Source organism: Ambystoma mexicanum, chromosome 8, assembly GCF_040938575.1.
Source record: "Ambystoma mexicanum isolate Mex_15411 chromosome 8, UKY_AmexF1_1, whole genome shotgun sequence".
In the NCBI taxonomy this organism is placed as follows: Eukaryota; Metazoa; Chordata; class Amphibia; order Caudata; family Ambystomatidae; genus Ambystoma; species Ambystoma mexicanum.
The window spans coordinates 1234001210-1234019669 of record NC_090929.1 but is presented as its reverse complement, the minus strand read 5'-3'; the positions used below and the strand labels follow the sequence as shown (position 1 = coordinate 1234019669).

The following is an 18460-nucleotide window of genomic DNA, read 5'->3' as shown; positions in this document are numbered from 1 at the left end:
CGAAACAACAATAAGACAAACGACTCATCAAAAAAGGGACATTGACAAACCCCTAGAATCCGACAGAAGTACCCTGAGCACCAGTAGGGCTGACGCTGGACACAGAGATCCACCCGCGAGACCCGGATAAACGGAGGCAACTACTCCAGCTAACCCTTACCATCCCCCGCCGCCCGTACAGCCACAACTAGGTACCACGGGGCTGTGGAACGGACAAGATACCACCAATCACCACACAATCGGAAGTATGGACACTAGCAGCTGCGCTAGTCATGTGGAGGGGGTGATGAGCATGCAAAGTTATTAAGGGAGCGGGCGGAGGGGACAGCTAAATCCTCAAACGGCCTCGAATGAAAAAACGGGCACGTACCTCCTGAGACTCAGGGTGTACAAGCATCCCGTCGTGGAAGATTACACGAGCCCAACTGGTTCAGTCCAGGATAGAGATACAAACTAACCAATACCACTAACAATTTTCTTCTCTGCATACACCTCTGAAACTCCAAACCAAACAACCACAAACCTCTAGCGCAGCAAACCGTACGAACTTCACTACACTGCAACAACAAAACAAAAACACACAGACTCGCACATCAGCACACGACGACTACCGGCCGCATACACCCCAGGCCCAGCCGACGGAACCACCGGGCTGAGGCTGCCAACAGCACATCACTGCAATCTTGCACTTTTCCAGCCTCCACCCACTAACCCATCCTCCCTCTTTCAGAGCAGCCAGTGCGCCAGGGACCACTCCGGTGGTGATAGTGCACAGTACAAATGACCTTTAACATGAACATTAACAAAACCATATCTGCATACAAGAAAATATGATGGCCATTTGATTGAAATCCCTGAAGAAGCAGAGCCAATAAGCGGGAAGGACGAATGGTAACATCACAAACCATTGCCGGTATACGTCACACAGAGCTGAGATGATGTACATAGAAGAGATGCAGAGACCAGAGAATGCAGATATTCAAGGATAAGTGACATCTTTGGATCAAGGTGAAGAAGCTTATGCCACAGAAACAGATAAACTAGAGTTATTTTACACGTGTACAGATGCAAGAGAAACGCAAGCAGCAAAGTAATCTTGAAAGCTAGCCTTAAGCTTATAGTGAATAGATTGCGGCAAGCGCCAACGTATACATATATAGGAATGAGAGAACTATGGATGTTTCCACTATGCATTATAGCAGGTTGGACATTAGAAAGAAGGCCTCATTTCTAGTGTCACAGTTAAAAAAGCAAATTGAATTACAAGTGAATCTCAGTAGACGAGGCTGGACGAGCCAAGAAGCCAAGGTCTCATCAAACTGGAGCGAACTGACATTGGATACAAAATCGTGTGAAAGAACAAAACTCCTGTTCAGAAGGCATGAACCTAACAAGGAAGACGTCAGAGGCCCATTATAGTATTAAATGCATGAAAAGGCTTGATTCCATGGTCTCCAGTCACATGGAAGCATGAAGTTGGACAAACAAGATGGTCACACCTACGCACAAGAGCAGACCGTGTTTCTCACTCCCTAAATTTCTCAGGGCTAAGAACACTCTCAAGGACGAGCTTCAAAAGCCTAATTGACAGTAGACCACTGAGGTGATGATAGATTGATATGCTAATTGTTGGGTAGCTAATGTTAAAACAACCTCACCAGCACCTGAATGGCCAGCTTGCAGGCTACTAGACATAGAGGGAAAAGTACCAGTATTCCTCGACAACCCGGAGGCAGCCAACATGTGGCTAGAAGATAATAACCTTGCCGAAGGCAAGGACGCTCCACGGAAGGAAGACTAAACCCCATAGACCTTTTCACGGCGCTTGCACGCGGCCAGAAAGCGTACATGAAACGCACATTGCCGGACCCCAGAAGGTAATCCAGTCAACAGTTTGCCATAGGAAACGGCCCTCGTTCGGCCCTGCCGCCTCGCACCAGCCCCACCCCCAGCGAAAAACAAAATCGGGCCAGTTCTTCGCCCGACCCAAATCGCGCCCGATCCCCGGATGGGTGCAGACTGCTCGAGTGCACCCGAGCACCGCGACAGTGTTGTAGTCGCTGGGTGCACCAGTTTGAGTTATGTTACTAGTTTCGTTAGTTTCACAGTCTTCGTTTCACTAATGCCAGTAAGACACAAGATGGACACAGGTGATAAACCAAGTAATCGCGAATCAGAGGCCGCCAGCATGCAGCCCTTTATCCGCGGCCTGACACCACATCAGGCCAAATGGATTGTATCTCATCCCAAATCTAGAACACTGAACCAATGGCATCACATCTCACCGTGATGACGTGGAACGTGAGGGGAATGGGCTTGTACCTCAGGAGGAATCGCATTCAATCCTACCTCAGAAGGAAAAAAGTCTCGATTGCGATGTTACAAGAGACCCATCTCACGGAGGACGCAATGTCCAGACTAGCAGACCGATGGGAAGGGACTCTGTGTGGGTCCCCATACTCCAAATATGCGAGAGGCGTACTAATATGGGTGAACCCGAACGTGCCCTTCCAGCTACAGGGGTGCGAATCCGACAAGGCAGGAAGATTCGTGATAATGTGGGGCACCATAAAACAGACGCCGATTTGCCTGGCCAACACATACTTCCCACAGCACGGAATCCCGTCATACCTCAGCGTATTAAATGCCAAGTTGGCACACCATCGTGGCCGTACCTTCATATGGGGGTGGAGACTTCAATTGCGTCATGGACACAGCCATGGACAGATCCCTTCCTCCCCCCCAATCAAGCAACCCCGCAACTCGCACCCTGACGGAAACAATCAACCAACTTAACCTGGTGGACATCTGGAGGACACAACACCCAGCTGAAAGGATCTACTCACATTATTCTGCCCGCCACAGAGTCCACACAAGAATCGATTACTTGTTCATAGACAGGGAACAGGTCCCGCTGGCAATAGCTTCTGAGTACTTGGGGAGATCTATCTCTGACCACTCCCCGCTGAGCATGCAATCGCAGCTAAGGGGACCCAAACCCCCATTCCCTTGTGGAGGATACCCACCGCGACACTAGATGACCCGGAGTTCAGAGAAGATCTTGCTGACAGATTGGAGGATTATGTTGAAATCAACAAAGGATCGGTGTCCACCTGGAACACACTCTGGAAAGCCATGAAGGTGGTCACCAGGGGAGAAATCATATCCAGAGCCGGCGGCACCTGCAGACAGTTAAAGGCGACCCTGGAGGCACGTGAAGCAGAGATCACCCGCATGGAAGCCACCTCAGACATTTCGCCAGAGGTCGAAGGGAAACTGAAAGTAGCCTGTGAAAAATGTCAGAAGTCCTTGGATAGACTGGAGAAATTTGACTTTGCAACATACACCACTAGATCCCACAAAGAGTCAGACAAACCGGGCAGACTGCTGGCCTGGCTGTGCAGGCGTGAACACCCCAAACACCTGCCCACGGAGATAAGGGATGATGGAGTATCCCACAAGACGCAAATGGGGATCAATGAGGCATTCGCTAAATTCTTCTCAAAACGGTACGCCCATGAAGCCCAGATACCCACCGAGACAATAATAGAAACCCTAGAAGAGATAGGCCTACCCCAAATATCCAGCGAGCAGAGAGACGAACTGGAGCTGGAGATCTCTCCCGAAGATGTAAGGGAGGCTATCAGGTCGCTCGCCACCAACAAGGCCCCTGGCAGTGACGGACTCCCACCGGAATTTTACAAAACATATGAATCTATTCTCACTCCCATCCTACACAAAGTTTACCAGGAAGCCTATGCAAATGGGATCCTGCCCAACACTATGAAAGAGACTATAATCATCCCCATGCTTAAGCCGCACAAACCACCCACTGATTGTGACTCCTATCGACCTCTGGCCATGTTAAATTATGACAGCAAGATCCTCACCTTGATATTGGCCAGCAGACTTGCTAGAGTGATGGGGTCCATAATTCACGAAGACCAGAATGGATTTGTTCCCGGACGCAACACCACAGCTAACCTGAGGAGGCTACAGCACATCATGGCCGAAACCCACGAGTCCGATGAAGACCTAGCGATACTGTCACTCGACGCCATCAAGGCCTTCGACTCTATCTATTGGGAGTGGCTTGTGGAGGTCTTGAGGAATTTTGGTTTTGGCAAAGGATTCATTAGATGGATCCAGGTACTCTACAACTCCCCAACGGCCAGGGTCAAGACAGGCAGAACACTATCGCAATCCTGGGAAATACAGAGGGGTACGAGGCAGGGATGCCCACTCTCGCCCATGCTATACATACTAGAACCGCTCGCCATATACTTCCTGCAACAATTCTTCGATGCTGGCATTAAGGTGGGCAACGTCTACAATATAATATCGCTATATGCAGATGACGTCCTACTCTACCTAAGGAATCCCGAGGTCAATGCACCGACTGCACTGGAGGTACTTGATAACTTTGCGAAATACTCCAGAATACAGTTCAGCAGACACAAATCCTCCGCATTCCCCCTAACCAGATTGCGAGAAATCCCAGCAAACGACCTCCCGCCCATAGGGATAAAGTGGCAACTTGACAAGTTCCGGTACCTAGGAATTAATATGGGCCACACTCTGCAGCTCACTCATGAGCACAACACTGAAGTCGCAGTCCCCAACCTCCGAAGATCTATAAAATTCTGGTCCAAGCTCCCACTAGCGATGGTGGGAAGAGCGGCGATCGCCAAAATGATAATTCTCCCCAGATTCCTGTATTTCTTCGTGAACATTTCCCACTATGTTCCGCCGCACTTCTTCAAGAAACTAGAAGCTATCATCTGGGACTTTCTGTGGGGCCCCCACAGGCACAGACTGTCACTGGCCACGTAAACTCTGCCACATAAAGAGGGAGGAATAAAACTCCCAGACCTACAGCTCTACTACCTGGCCGCCCAGCTCAGTCACATCACGAAGTGGTTGTCAGATGAAACATCGGCCGAATTAGGGCTACTGAAACAATACCACACCAACCTAATCCCTAAAGAAACTCTGTGGTACCCTCTCCGGCAACCCTTGGACATCCCCCTAATTGTTGTGCTCGGCAGGAAGATATGGGCCAGGACCTGCTACATAAGGAAGGTGAAGCACCCGTACTCTCCTGACAACCCTATAGTGGCGGATGTGTGCAAAACTAGGGCAGACCTCTCCGTAGCTAGGAGATGGGAAGAAGCTGGCATAAACACGTGGGGGGACTTGTTCGGAGAAGAGGGATTCAGGGACTTTGAGTCGCTACAGGACATTGAAGGACTCTCCAAGGGCCAATTTCTCTGGTACCACAGGCTCAAACAGGCCGCCAAGAAGCAGTGGAACAGCTGGCCAGAGGAACCCACCCCAGATCCACTGCTGCAGGAACTGCATGACCTCTCGGATGGATGGAGACCAATCTCCAGGCTTTACAACAAGCTCATCGATAAACCTAATCCCAAAGGAATGGCACTGAAGGCGAGATGGGAAGCAGACCTTGAAACACCACTCACCGACAAGGAATGGGAGAGAGCACTAATACACCCCAAGAAGGTGTCAAGAAACTCCAGATTTGGTCAAATACAGCTGAACGTCCTTTACCGAACTTACATGACTCCCCAAAGGGTCGCTTCATTCAACAAGAAGGTCTCACCGGCGTGCCCATGGTGCGGGAACGACAAGGCGGATATGATCCACATGTTCTGGACTTGTACGAGGGCGATGTCACTCTGGTCCAAAGCCAAACAGTCTTGCAAGGACGCTGGAATGGAAAGATACGACTGGACACCCAGAGAATGTCTACTAGGAACCTACCCCAGACCAAGTAAACTCAAACATATTGTGAAGTTGATGGACCTATCTTGCATATTAGTAAAAAGAACCACAGCAATGGCCTGGAAGACACCTGCTGGTCCCAGGCACGAACGGTGGCTACATGAGATGGAAAGATGGACGGCTGCCGAAACCAGAGCCTGGCAGGAAGGAACCATAACCAGTGGGGACGCCACAAGCGGCACTTTGGACTCCTGGGAGGCCCTCCTGAAGGACATGCGCTTCAACGCAGACCATAAGCCTCCCTGAGAACCCATAACGCTTCGTAGTATTGTCCTTTTGCACCATCATAGAGTCGATGTCCCCTGAAACAGTATTCCCCTCACTTCCCGAACAATCGGTATTCTGTTATTCACAAGCCATCCCGGACTCTAAATGTATCATCACACGAAGACTGTTGTTTTTGTTGTTCTTTATTTGTTATAATTCATAAAGTTTTTATTCAATAATTCCTGTCTCAAAACCAATAAAATACTTTTAAAAAAAAAAAAAAGAAAATAGAGGGAAAAGTACTGACGTAGTGCCAACCAATTGTAGAGGACCATGTATTTAGAGGACCATATATTTAGGGGTCCTATAGTTGTGTAAACCAATGGGAATTTGTGTATTTAGTGACGTTCATAGTTGTCATTTTTTGGGGAGGGCTTGGTTGCCCCACAGTAACCAATCACATAGTTACACTCTCTTAGACTAGTATGGATCATATACTTAGATGTTCACTCAGAGCCAATCACCCATGCGTATAGGTTTTTGTAGTTTGCCACGTAAGATGGCGTTAGCACATACGTAGGTTAGACATCATTGATGACTAGTATTGCTTATAAAGATCTGTTTTTTTCTTAAATGCATTGAGTAAGAGGATCAAGCGATTTCGTTGATGTTTGTGATGCTCCCTGTTTTAGATAACAGTCTTCCTTTTGTCAACTTCCTGAGTCAGCTCTATTATTGAAGTATGAATAAAGTCTGCATCCCCATCCATCTCCAGAGTAATTGCTACTCAAAAGGGGCTGGACTATCCAGTTCACTAGTGCTCCTGGATCCTTTGAATCCAATTTCCTTACTGTTAGGTAAGATTGTCATAGCAATGATGAATCATCCTGTCTTGTGTCAACCCCAGAACTTGTTGCTTTGCTTGTGGATTATTTTCCCTAAACCTCAGTGAGTGGGAAACTTTTTCCACACTCAGTCTTTTACTCATTTTATGGGTGTCATTTTTAAGACTCTGCTAAGTGTATTTTTAATGTTATCCTCCAACACCTTTTGGCACATACTGCCTTTTGTTGGGTTGCCCTCATCCCCTCTTAACTTTCTCTGGCTAACCTTGTGAGAACTACAGCTCCCAAGGGCAAAAAGGATCTTTGGATCCCTTTTACATTTTATTAGGTGAAACCAGCACCCCCCACCTTATGTGGAGTTCTCGGGAGATACAGTTAAAAGGAGAAAGGGAATACATTTTAACATTAATGTAACAGGGACAAGCTTACCTTTAATGGCCGGTGGCAGCGAACATTTTAACTAACGCGGTGCACCTTTACTGTGGGCTGTTTCCACAGCACCCATGAGTGCTAATTTTACCAAAATGGCCCCAGTCTTCTTTTTTCGCCATTTCAGTGTTCCTGGTCCTTTCGTGTTCCTTCCCCAGACCTCCACGGCAGGAAAATCCTGTGTGTCAACTTTGTCTTCGGCAAGAATGCTGTGGATTCCCAGCCCAGGTTCCAAGAGTGTCTGAATGCAGGAAGCGAGGGAGGAGTCCAAAACGCTGCAGCCCTTTGTCTTCCAGCCTGACTGCGAGAATCCAGTTCAAACTGAGATGCTGGCTGTCCTGAAAGGACTGCCAACACCCCCCTCCCCCAAGTTTGAAAGTTGCATGGCTGTTTGATTGGATGGGTTACTGCATAAAAGTCAGATCCTGGAAGTTGAAGAGGTAGTTAACCACTGGAACTGAAACCAAAGAGGATGACGAAGAAAATGCAGCCGAGACGATTTCCAGCAACTGTAAAGACTGTAACCGGAGCCTACTGTTACCCTTCCTTCCAATCGACCTGGGGACTCCAAAAACGACGACCCCGACCCAGAGCCTGTTGAGGCCCACTGGACTCAAGTTGATCTGCCTTTTGACCCATCTCATGTCGTGCTGCAACCTTGCGGGGCTACAATACCCTAGGACCTCAAACCATTGTGCGGTGCACAGTCTTCCAAATTCGGTATCTTGCTGAAACGTTGTGGGCATCCTGTTGGATCCTCTCCTGAGTGGTGAATCGAGTCTGAAAAGTCCGGACCTTGCAATCGATGAGAATCCAACTAGTGATATTCAGTCTTCTTCTGGCTCCTGAAAAGGGCGCCTAAACAACAAAGCTGCATCCAGCCGCGAATAAACTCTTGCCTGCAGCCTTCTGCATCGATCCTTGCTGGAAAAGCGCATCCAGGGTCCAATCTTCTATCTTCAAGATAAATAATTCAGCACCAGGGTTTTTGGCTGCAGATACTGAAGTCCTCCTGCAACAAACTTCTTCTGTGTTGAGGTACTGTGTTGGCTTGGGTATTACTTGCATTAAGTCTCTTGTGATTCCTGTGTAGCTTTGGGGTGTTTTCTGTGATTGGGAGTGCTCTAGTCCAGTTCACCCAGGCCCTTTCTGGAATCCTCATACGGTGTCTTCTCTGAAGTCCCTCAACTAACTTGTAAGTAGAATACTTGCTTGTTTGAAAAGACTTCCTCAGGAACTCTGACTTTGCCTGCAACAGAGCCATATCTCACTCTGGTTACAACTGGCTCCTAGACCACTAGAGTCCCTCTTCTGCCTTAGAGAGCTCCTGTCATATATTTGGGAAGGGCTGGATATTTTAAGGGGCCTGCCTTGAAAAGTAAAACAAGTGTTGAAAAGTTTACTTACTTGCAACAGAGTTAGTTGGTAACTGCCCTCTGAGAGCGAGCAGTTACAAAAGTACTTAGTTACCTTGAAAGTGTTGTCACTTGTAAAGTATATGTAAGGTTATTTTACTTACCGTAGATATGTTCTGCCATTCTGAAAAGTATATATAAGTTTTACCTACCTGGAATAGCTGTGTGCCATTCTGAATAAGTGTACTCAAAGTCTTACTTTCCTTAGAAACTGCCTCGCCAATCTAACAGAAATTAGATGGAAGGCTAATGTACTCACCTGTGAATTGGATCCCCCTCTTCCCAAAAGTAATGCTGTTGACTCCCATGTACTATTCCTGTTTGGATATAAATGTATGAGTGTCCCCAAATGGGTCCCTGACCTGCCGTTAAGCCTGTCCAGAATAAGTGTGCCTTAGGTTATACTGATCCTTAAATTGCTGATTGCTCTTTTTAAAAGTATATAGGTTTTACCTGCCTAGAATAGCTGTGTGCCATTATTGAAGTGTTCTTTAGGTGTAGCTGACCTTAGTATGCATGATGCCATCCTCAATTATTGTAAAACGTTCTTACTGATCTTAGACTGTGTTCCACTGAGCTGAAAAGTAAGTATTTGTAAATTACACCCAAGGTCCAACTCCCACAGAATAACTTATCCTGAATCAGGGTTACAAGTTGTCATTGTTCCTAGAATAAGAGTTCCACTATTCAGAAAAGCATATTGTGCAGTTGATTTAATAAGTGATTTCTTGCTGCGCGTCACAGTATAACTGCTAGGGTCTACCACCATTGTATTACTGAAGGTGATCTAAAAGTAACTATTGGTTTTACTCCCCAAGAATAGGTGTGACCTATACTGAATGTGTATGAAAAGGTTTGACTTACTAGACAACTGTTAGTTATCTAAATAAGGTATATGCTTTGGTCTGTATACTTTAAAGCATAGTGTTGTGTTTTTTATAATGTGTTTATATGAGCTGTGATGGTACTAATTTTCCCCACAAGATTTATCTGGGCCTACCTGTATTTAAATAAACCATGTATTATTACTATGCATAGTGTTTCAGTGGACCATATTTGTATTACAATGTCTGTACTGATTCTAGAGCCCTCTCCTCCCTTCTAAGATAAGCCTGGCTGCCCTGACTACACTACCATGAACTCAGGTGGTACAGCCTTATACTAAGAGTGGAATCTTGCACGGTCTCAGTTGAATGGTTTTACTAAGCCCTTAGTTGGACTTCAGAAAAACTGTTTTAACAGTTACTTACTTGCTACAAAAAGCATAATCTACAGCGTCTGGTCTGCCTTCCTTTGTTCTGCCACTGACGGGCCACTGCCCCCCCCCCCTCCACCTCCCTGTGCCTCCATCTGACATTTGAGACTCTCCTTCCCCCCAGATATGGTTGGACTTCTCAGGTTTAGGCCTACACAAAGTTATCTAAACTTACCAGTATTGCTATTTTGTAAATGTCGGTTGATGAATGATTTGCTAACCTAAGGCTACTCTTTCTCATCTAAAGCTCTACTATTGAACTGAGTATTGGTACAGCAAATGTCCTACTGTACATATGTGTGACGCCTTCCTTACTTACCTGAATTGTATTTTGAGTTGAACATTGCCCTGGTGTATACAATAAATAATCCTATTGTTATACAACTACAGTGTGTTTCCTTGACTGTAAGTATACTCAAAGTGTTGTCATACTCAACTACAGCCCCCCCCCCCCTCCTAGGCTAAGCCTGGCTGCTCGACCATAGCTACCAAACCTTTTGGGTAGTTCAGGTCAAACCTAAGAGTTGGAGCCCTGTACATATAAGAGTGAGTCGCCTGAAGTCCTACCACAGGTGGACTTTGGTAAAACTCCCTAACATCCAAATGTTGGGATTTCTGAAGGCAGAACTATTGAGAGGATAGTGCCATTAAAGGTCATAAGAGTTTGATTTCAGATTGCAATTTGTGGCGGAGACAAGCGATCTTCAGGCTTGGCAATTAACAGATCCATTTTAAGTGGTTTCCTTTAGGGGAGGGTTGATGCTACTTGGCAAATACACTCCAGCATACAGTTTAAGAGGGTAGCGGTTTGTAAGGAGGAGTAATAGCCCCTCCACAGCCCATCATGTAGCACTCTAACAAATGTCTGATGGTACATGCCTGTTGTGGAAAGACTATGATTGGGGGTGATCAGAGTAGTTTGACCTATAGTAATTACAAGCCTGAGCTATACATGTACTGGTGGGTGGAAAATATAGAAAATGAATGTAAATGAATAGAACTAGACCTATTGGTGGGCTAGGTCACTTCAAAGCAGGCCTCTTCAGTAGCAGTGGGGCTGACATAGTAAGAGTTATGGGTTTTTACTCACTCAGTGACAGTAACAACAGTGTCATTAGTATGACGGTGGCCGCACACTGGGAAGACATTTATTGTTTGCTCTGGTCAGCAATTTATACCCAGCAGCCAACAGCCACAAAACTAGTAGTAAAATGGCCCATTTATACCCGTAACCGAGTTAGCAAACTGTTGCTCAAGGGGCTCCGAACAATTATGAAAATAAAATTTTTACGGTAAAAGTTTTACGGTTATTCTTTAAAACCAACAAACTGCACTATAGATATTGCTTAGAATACACGCCAAAATACAATTGCAACTTCCAAGGAGACCATTGCAAAGATTTCCCTGTCAGCAAGATGGAAAATGAAAATGCCAGCAAAAAGTACCACCAAGTTGGAAAACAAAGAGCCAAAAATGGCTTTCCGATCCAAAAGGGAGACACATGGATGGGGTGAACTGGTCTCTGGGTCATATTGGAGTAATAGTGCTTTTTTCCCCTAAACGAAAACCTAAAAAAATATATATAACTAAAAAAAAATTTGATCATTTGTCCCGTCAACCAAATTGTGTGGACCATTTATCTGTCGACCATTTGACTAGACACCGGTGTTGGCCACATAATTGTAACAGGTCATTCCCAATGGGCAGGTTGAATGCAATTAAGATAGATTTTGAATAGTAGGGGGAGAAAGATTGGTTGTATACTAATTGACCTTTTCACAATTGACCTCGGGAGCATTGACCTAATTTAGAAGGTCAATTAGGACATATATGCAGTGGGAAACGCACCCAATCCAAAAAAACCTGAAGCCCCTCACCCAATCCCCTTATATTATTTATAATCCAAAACCAACCCAATACATATATAAAATAACAAATAATATAAAGGTCAATTGTGCAGAAGGTCAATTAGGACCACTATAATTCGGTCAATTGTGCAAAAGGTAAATTGTAAAAGGTCAATTTGGGTAATACAGAAAGATTAGCACCTTAAGGGACAGACAAACAATAGAAAAGGGGAGGCAAGGAAACAATGTGGCAGGTGTCAGGCAGAAACGAGGAGATCCACTACAAGCCTCTGACTCCTCAGTGACAAACTATGTTAGAGGAAGGAGCAGTACAGGGTGTTAAAAGCAGTGAAAGGTAAAGAAGAAAACTGGCCCATGAGTCAGACAAAGCCACCAACTTGAAGTAGTTTCAATTAAAAAACAGGGCAGATCAGTGCATGTATTTTAAATGAAGTAAACAAGTATCAGGTTAACCATCATTTGACCTCACAGACAGCAAATCTGCTAATAACCATCTAAGTAGGGTAACTGACCTTTTCATATAATCACTGCATTTTATGGCATAGTAAAAAAAGTAGGCTGTTTTACACCCAAATAGTTGAGATTTCCAACATAAATAATTGTAGTCCCCCCACCCCCAAATCTAGAAAACACTGAGACGCACTCCAATCCTGTGTAGATCACAATAACAGTTAAGCTATGAATGAAATTGGTTCCCACTGACCTTGATGAAAGGTCTCTTGTCAAAAAGGACGCTCTTCGAGCCATATCTTTCATCATTTCCAGGTCATCATTTTCAATCATGTCCAGTGGAAGAACTTCTTCCATTTCTTCATCATCTTCAACTATATAAGAACAACAACAACAATCAGCATCAGCCAAATGTTGTGAATTTTGCAGCTGTGGCATTTTTGGAAAAAAAGGACTTCTCCAGGGGAGAAACTAGTACTGAAATGTACATGTCCTGTATAACACCATACTTCTTCCACAATGCGACACAACCACTTTTGCCCAGTAAGCAGGGCTAAGGCCAGTTTCTAGCAGACTAATGAATAAAACAAATCCAATCATCTGAAGTCTGAGGACTATCCGGGGTTTCACTTGGTCTGGACTTATGGGGTCTCTTGAAGATGTGCTAAAGAGGTACACTGAAGTTTTAGAGGGGCCTTTTTTGCCTGGGGTGTTAAACCTTTAAAATGTTCCCTCTAATCTTGCACCAGAAATAAAAGCACATGCTTGAGTGTGCACAGGGATGAATGTAGATTTTAATTTCTTTCACAGCATTTTGAAGCAAGTGACCAATAAATCATGTAGCATATGGTATGCAATTCAATCATTTGATGCGCCAAAGTAGGCAATTACAAAATATACAAAAACAACTTCATAACAAAATAAAACACATTCTCAAATGATATACAACAAAATGAAAAAGCAAAGGATTAAGACATTTGCTAAGTACAAGAAAGTAATGATCTCACAATGCGAGTGATGCTTTCTTATTGACTAGTCTCTTTGACCTGGTCTTTCACAAATACTATACCATCCCATGCAATGAGAATAAATTACACAGACACACACATCCAAAGCCCATTTTACTGTCTGAACATTAGCAGCGATAAGGACTGGCTTACCACTTCATGGTAGCAGATTTCTTTGCGCTGTGCTGCAGCGATTTTATACTCAATGCCGGCAGAACATGGCATCCAGTTCCTTACCAGCAGGGCAACCTAGGCTAGCGTGTAGACGGCCATCTCCTGCGCATTTAAGTGGTTGTACCAGGCCTTCCTTGACTCAATGTAAAAGGGGCTGGAAAATAAGAAATACGCAGTCTCTATATATGTCCTATCGCAGGAAAATGTGAATTCTTCTCAGGATCTCTAATGCACTTCGCTTCTGCTATTGAAGAGAGCTGGGAGCTATTTAGCTCCTGCTTGTAGCCTTCAAGAGCCTGGTTAGCCTGGTGCCAACAACTACAAGGAGCTACTTTTGGCTCCACAGGTAATCTGATTCTGAACAAACACATATATGAATTTAACTCTTTGCATTTGGGACAATTTATAAATACACATTAGGGCACATCTACATAAAATTTAAAGCATATGGGGCCATTAATAATGGGCAACATGTTATGTTTTCATCTTATGTGGAAGTTAGACAAGCTCCTTGTTCTGCACTGGTTATTGATTCATGTTGGATACCCACAAGCTGCTTTTAGCTCCTACTAATGCAAACTTAATTTCGAACCCTGGGTTACCTTGAGAGGGAGAGTACCTGGCCTAAGTTAAAAAAAAAAATGCAATGCTTGAGGTTATGTGAAACTGGATATAATTAGGGTTCCCACTCCTCTGGGTTTCTGATTGAGGTACGATTTCCCCAGCAAAGTTGGACACCCTTTGGCTTGCCTCTTAATTTACAACCAAGAGTAGTAATACACATACAGATTTTTTAAATTAGGCGCTAGCTCTAAGGAAATCTACAAGTTACAACTGTCTACAACTGATTTAGCCTAGAGCTAAATCAATCAACGCCGGCCTCTAATGTGGGCAACCCGAGTAATCTTTGATTGGAACTCTATGGCCAAAGCTTCACTCAAGTGTTGCTGGGCTTTTACTGTTAAGGGGTTTGACCTTCTGGGAACTTTTAACCTAAAAATCTGAAACTGAAGCATGATCTGCGATAATCAACGTGCCCAATTCCACTCTCATGGGATCAACTGGGAATCTCTGCAGGACGATTAATTGTATGGGGAGTTTTCCTAAACTCAACTGTGAGGTAAGACTGTATAAAAACGATCCCAATGGTTTTAGATCCCTATCAGTCTGTGCTACTCATGCAATCTTGGTAGAGCGGCAGAGCAGTCAGGCTTATCATAAGAGGAAGATGGGAGCTGAAGTTAAGTACACTGAACCCACTTATTAATGCAATTCAAAAAAACACCTGCACATAAACGCATATTAAAATATATATTATATTCACACAAGAGATGTTTGAAAATACTTGCCACATATAACCAAAGCACATTGTTTACTTGTAAATACCTTTTAAAGGCCACTGCTTAGTTTGTAGTTGCTTGCAGTTACATTCGTTACAGCGTTTGAAACTGGCAGTTATACCGTATTATCGATACTACTGCATACTCGAGTAAGACAGAAGAAATACGGTAATTACCTTTAGTTAGCAAAACCACAAAGTATTTTAGGAAGGCAAATAGTTGGTTAGTCAACTACTAGCAGAGCTTAAGGTTACAGAAGCAGTTTCTTCACAAAAGGTTTTTTTTTAAAAGGTCCAATTCACAACTCTAGCTAACAGCACTTCGGAGAGGTCTCAATGTCTTGGGAAGCAGCAGACCAACAAAGATTCCTGTGGATACTTTCTAGTCTTTAAGATGCAGGAAGATTAACACAACTTCAGAGACCCTGTTAAAGGATGTGCTAAAGGGACAAAAGCAGCAGCTTTGGTCAGAGCTAAAAGGGGGCACTGTGGACAGCTCTACGTGCACTCCAACGCTCTGGAACGACTTCTCGGATTAAGGTAAGCAATACTTTTTTCCCCACAGTACCTTCGGTTTGAAGAAATGTTTGTGGCTGAATTCTCCTCTACGTGGCAGCGCTGGACGAGACCACCGGTTCCTTGGTCTGGTGATAAAAGGCAGGACAATGGACGAGATCTCTCAGCAGCAGTCTCAAGGCAGGACCTCTGGCATTGATTTAATCCACCAAAGGACATGATTTGCCTGGTCAATCTTCTTTGATTCCTGGACTCCAGCACTCTGGTGAGGGCACCTGAATTAGATGGATTGAATCTCTGGAGGTTCACCTGGAGCTCAGTAACGCCTTGGATGGATTCAGCCTTTCAAAGACGATGCACTTCAATTGGGTCGGAGATCTCCGGTATTTGCAGTCTGCAGCTCTGGAGAGGCACAGCACCTCGGGAGATGGCTCAGACTGGAGTTTGTCTAGGGACTGGTTGTACCAACCAGTCAAAGAGAAGGAGTCATCCTCTTCAGAGTTCCTCGGTCACACAGAAAAAGGTCAGGAGAGCAGTGGTTGCTTCACAGTGTTGCAAAGGGTCTGCGGACGTCTCTGATCATCTTCTACTTTCCACTGGTCGACTTGCCTTTCATCTCAGGGGCCTCACTTTTTATTCAGTTTCAGCACACACGCCTATGCAATCTCTCTAAGCAGTTTACAGAAAGGGGCGGGTGGCTGCCCAATCCGGACAGCCAAAAACACAGTGGGAGCTGGTTCCGTTCATGCACTCGGGCAAAGAGCAGGGGGGAGAATAACTCATCTCCAACTTCCTGCCTGTCCATACACACTGGAGCCTAGACCCACGGGTTCCCGCCAAAGGCAACACACACACACGCGCACACGCACACGCACGCACGCCTCCCCTCCCAGAATGGTAGAAGAAGGGCAAGTAAAGAACAACCACGCTAGAAATGGCAAAAAAAAAGAAAGGAGCCACCAAGTTAGTACTTAGGTGACCCTATTGTGCATTACCAAGACTGTGAACACAGTCTGCGGTAATACAAATAGTTGGTAGAACATATCCACTGCCACCAGCCATAACTAGAGGTTTGTCTATGTGACTAAAAAGTCATAGGTGAGAGGAGGGGGTGGGGGGGATACTAAGTATCGCCTTGGCACTCCACATAAGGTGGTTTGTGCCAATCTCTTAGAATATACAGTTTTAGGAGAGAAACAAAGTATCTCTCTATCCTTAAGAACAGTAGAAAGGATAAAGAAAGAATCTCAAAGGAGAACCCAAAGCATTCCCAGCAACACTGCCCATAAGGAGTTGTGTGCTGCAAAGGTAAAATACAGATGCTTTAAAAAGAGATAAGGAGGAAAGTAGACTCCATAGTAAGGTAGAACACAGAGAACAGAGTTCAATAGACAGAGCCCATAAGAATGAATGAGTGGAAAAAGGCGCCACTCATTCAGGATAAGTCCAGCAAAGCTGGGGGTCTCACTAGGAGAGGGGATGAAGCATAAGCATGATAAATCTCCCTAACAAAGAATGGAGAAAATTATGTTTCTTGTGTCTCTAGAATAGACAGATCAGATATCACCTGCAACTCTGCCCATAAAGAACTGATGACAGAGCCTTGGCACGATACATATCTGGGTTGACGGGGGTGGATGGAGCAATCTAGCTCTAGCCTGACCTAGTCAATCAGCCATGTGATGGCTCCATCCACATTGTCTAGATTATGGGAGCTTTTTCTAAGCCAAAACAAGCTTGAGAATAACTAATACATAGCTATTCCTATTGTGGGGAGTATGAGGAACTCTGCACACTTCCTTATCAGGGTACTCAAGCCATTAGGGACCAGCTCAACTTCGCTACTAACCAATGAGTCTTCAAGAGGGTGGTTGAGAAGGGATCCTGCATGCCTGATGTTCTCCCAGAGAAGCAGTAAAACGCCATTATGTGTTAAAATGCAGGTCATTGACTAGCAGGACTACACCTCCTAAGAAACCTGGCAAGGCCCACCTGCAGCTCAAGGACTGGAACAGCAGTCGGGTCCTGCTGCTGAAAATCATATTTCACCAGTGACACCCAATGTTTACCTGAGACACAAAAGAGGTGCACTCCGCATGCCCCAGTGCTTCCAGTCTTGGCTTGAGTCTTGGCAGAGCGGAAGAAATGCAAACCCTGACAGCACCCCTCATTATGCAGCAGATCACAAGATGGCAACACACACCTTTAACACCTTGCTGACCCTCATTAATGCTGATCAGAACTACCTGGCAATTAACTAATGAGAAAGACCAAATAACATAATTGGGGTGATTGATTGGAGTATTCCTCTGAATAACCAAACACGAGTTCAAGAGAAAGTGAGAAATAACCTATAAAGGAGCCAGATTAGAAGCAAAGCCCTCATGCAGGAAATACAAAAGGGGCTGGCAAAACTCAAAAGAGAAAATCTAAGAGGAGGCAAACTTCTCTGCTCTTCTTCCCCTGCAGGAAAGGAAGAGTCCTGAAGGGATGAACCAAAGAATTATTACTGCCTACAAGAAATTGGAAGAATTCAGACTGGAAATCGTCCACAGCAGGAGGCCATGGAAGTAAAAGCTAACTAGGGTGCTTGGAAAGTCACTATCACTCATGGAGGGAATTGTAAGGCCTAAGCATGAATTCCTCCGCCAGCATCCCCCAGATAAATGGGAGAGGACCCACAGCAAGGTAGTGAAATAATAACATCTGCCAGACTTGGACCCTAATGAGAGAGGGGAGTGGATGAAACATGAACATCAGTTGAGAATCCTGATCAAAGCCAAGTACTACTTGCTGCAAATCCTGAACAAAAGCCAAGGTCTAGAAGAGACTTTCTGAGAATCCTTAAAGCCAACATCTAGGAGAGACCTGTTGGGAACCCTGAATAAAGCCAAGCTCTATGGTAGAGACCTGTAGAGCATACGGAGCAAAACCAAGTTCTGCGAAAGACCTGTTCTAACAATAGGAAACTCAAAAGACACAAGAAACAGGCAACTGCTACAATGCCGGGGAGCCTGAAGGAGAAAGGATCGCAAGGCTGAAACCTTTGGAAGAGGTCTTGAAGAGCAAGGTGAAAACGGGGGCAAGATGAAGACCAGAGCAACTGTTACAAGAGCATTCCCATAAGAAAACGTCTGTTTTGTGGCATTGGAA

General features: G+C 45.0%; 1 protein-coding gene across 1 annotated transcript in view; it reads right to left on the bottom strand.

Moving 5' to 3' along the window:
• NOC3L (NOC3 like DNA replication regulator) overlaps nt 1–18460 on the bottom strand; it is a 775720-nt gene that overhangs the window by 680614 nt on the left and 76646 nt on the right. Inside the window, exon 3 of the mRNA XM_069611339.1 lies at nt 12525–12645. Coding sequence (XP_069467440.1) covers nt 12525–12645 — 121 coding nt within the window. The remainder of the gene's footprint in view (nt 1–12524; nt 12646–18460) is intronic.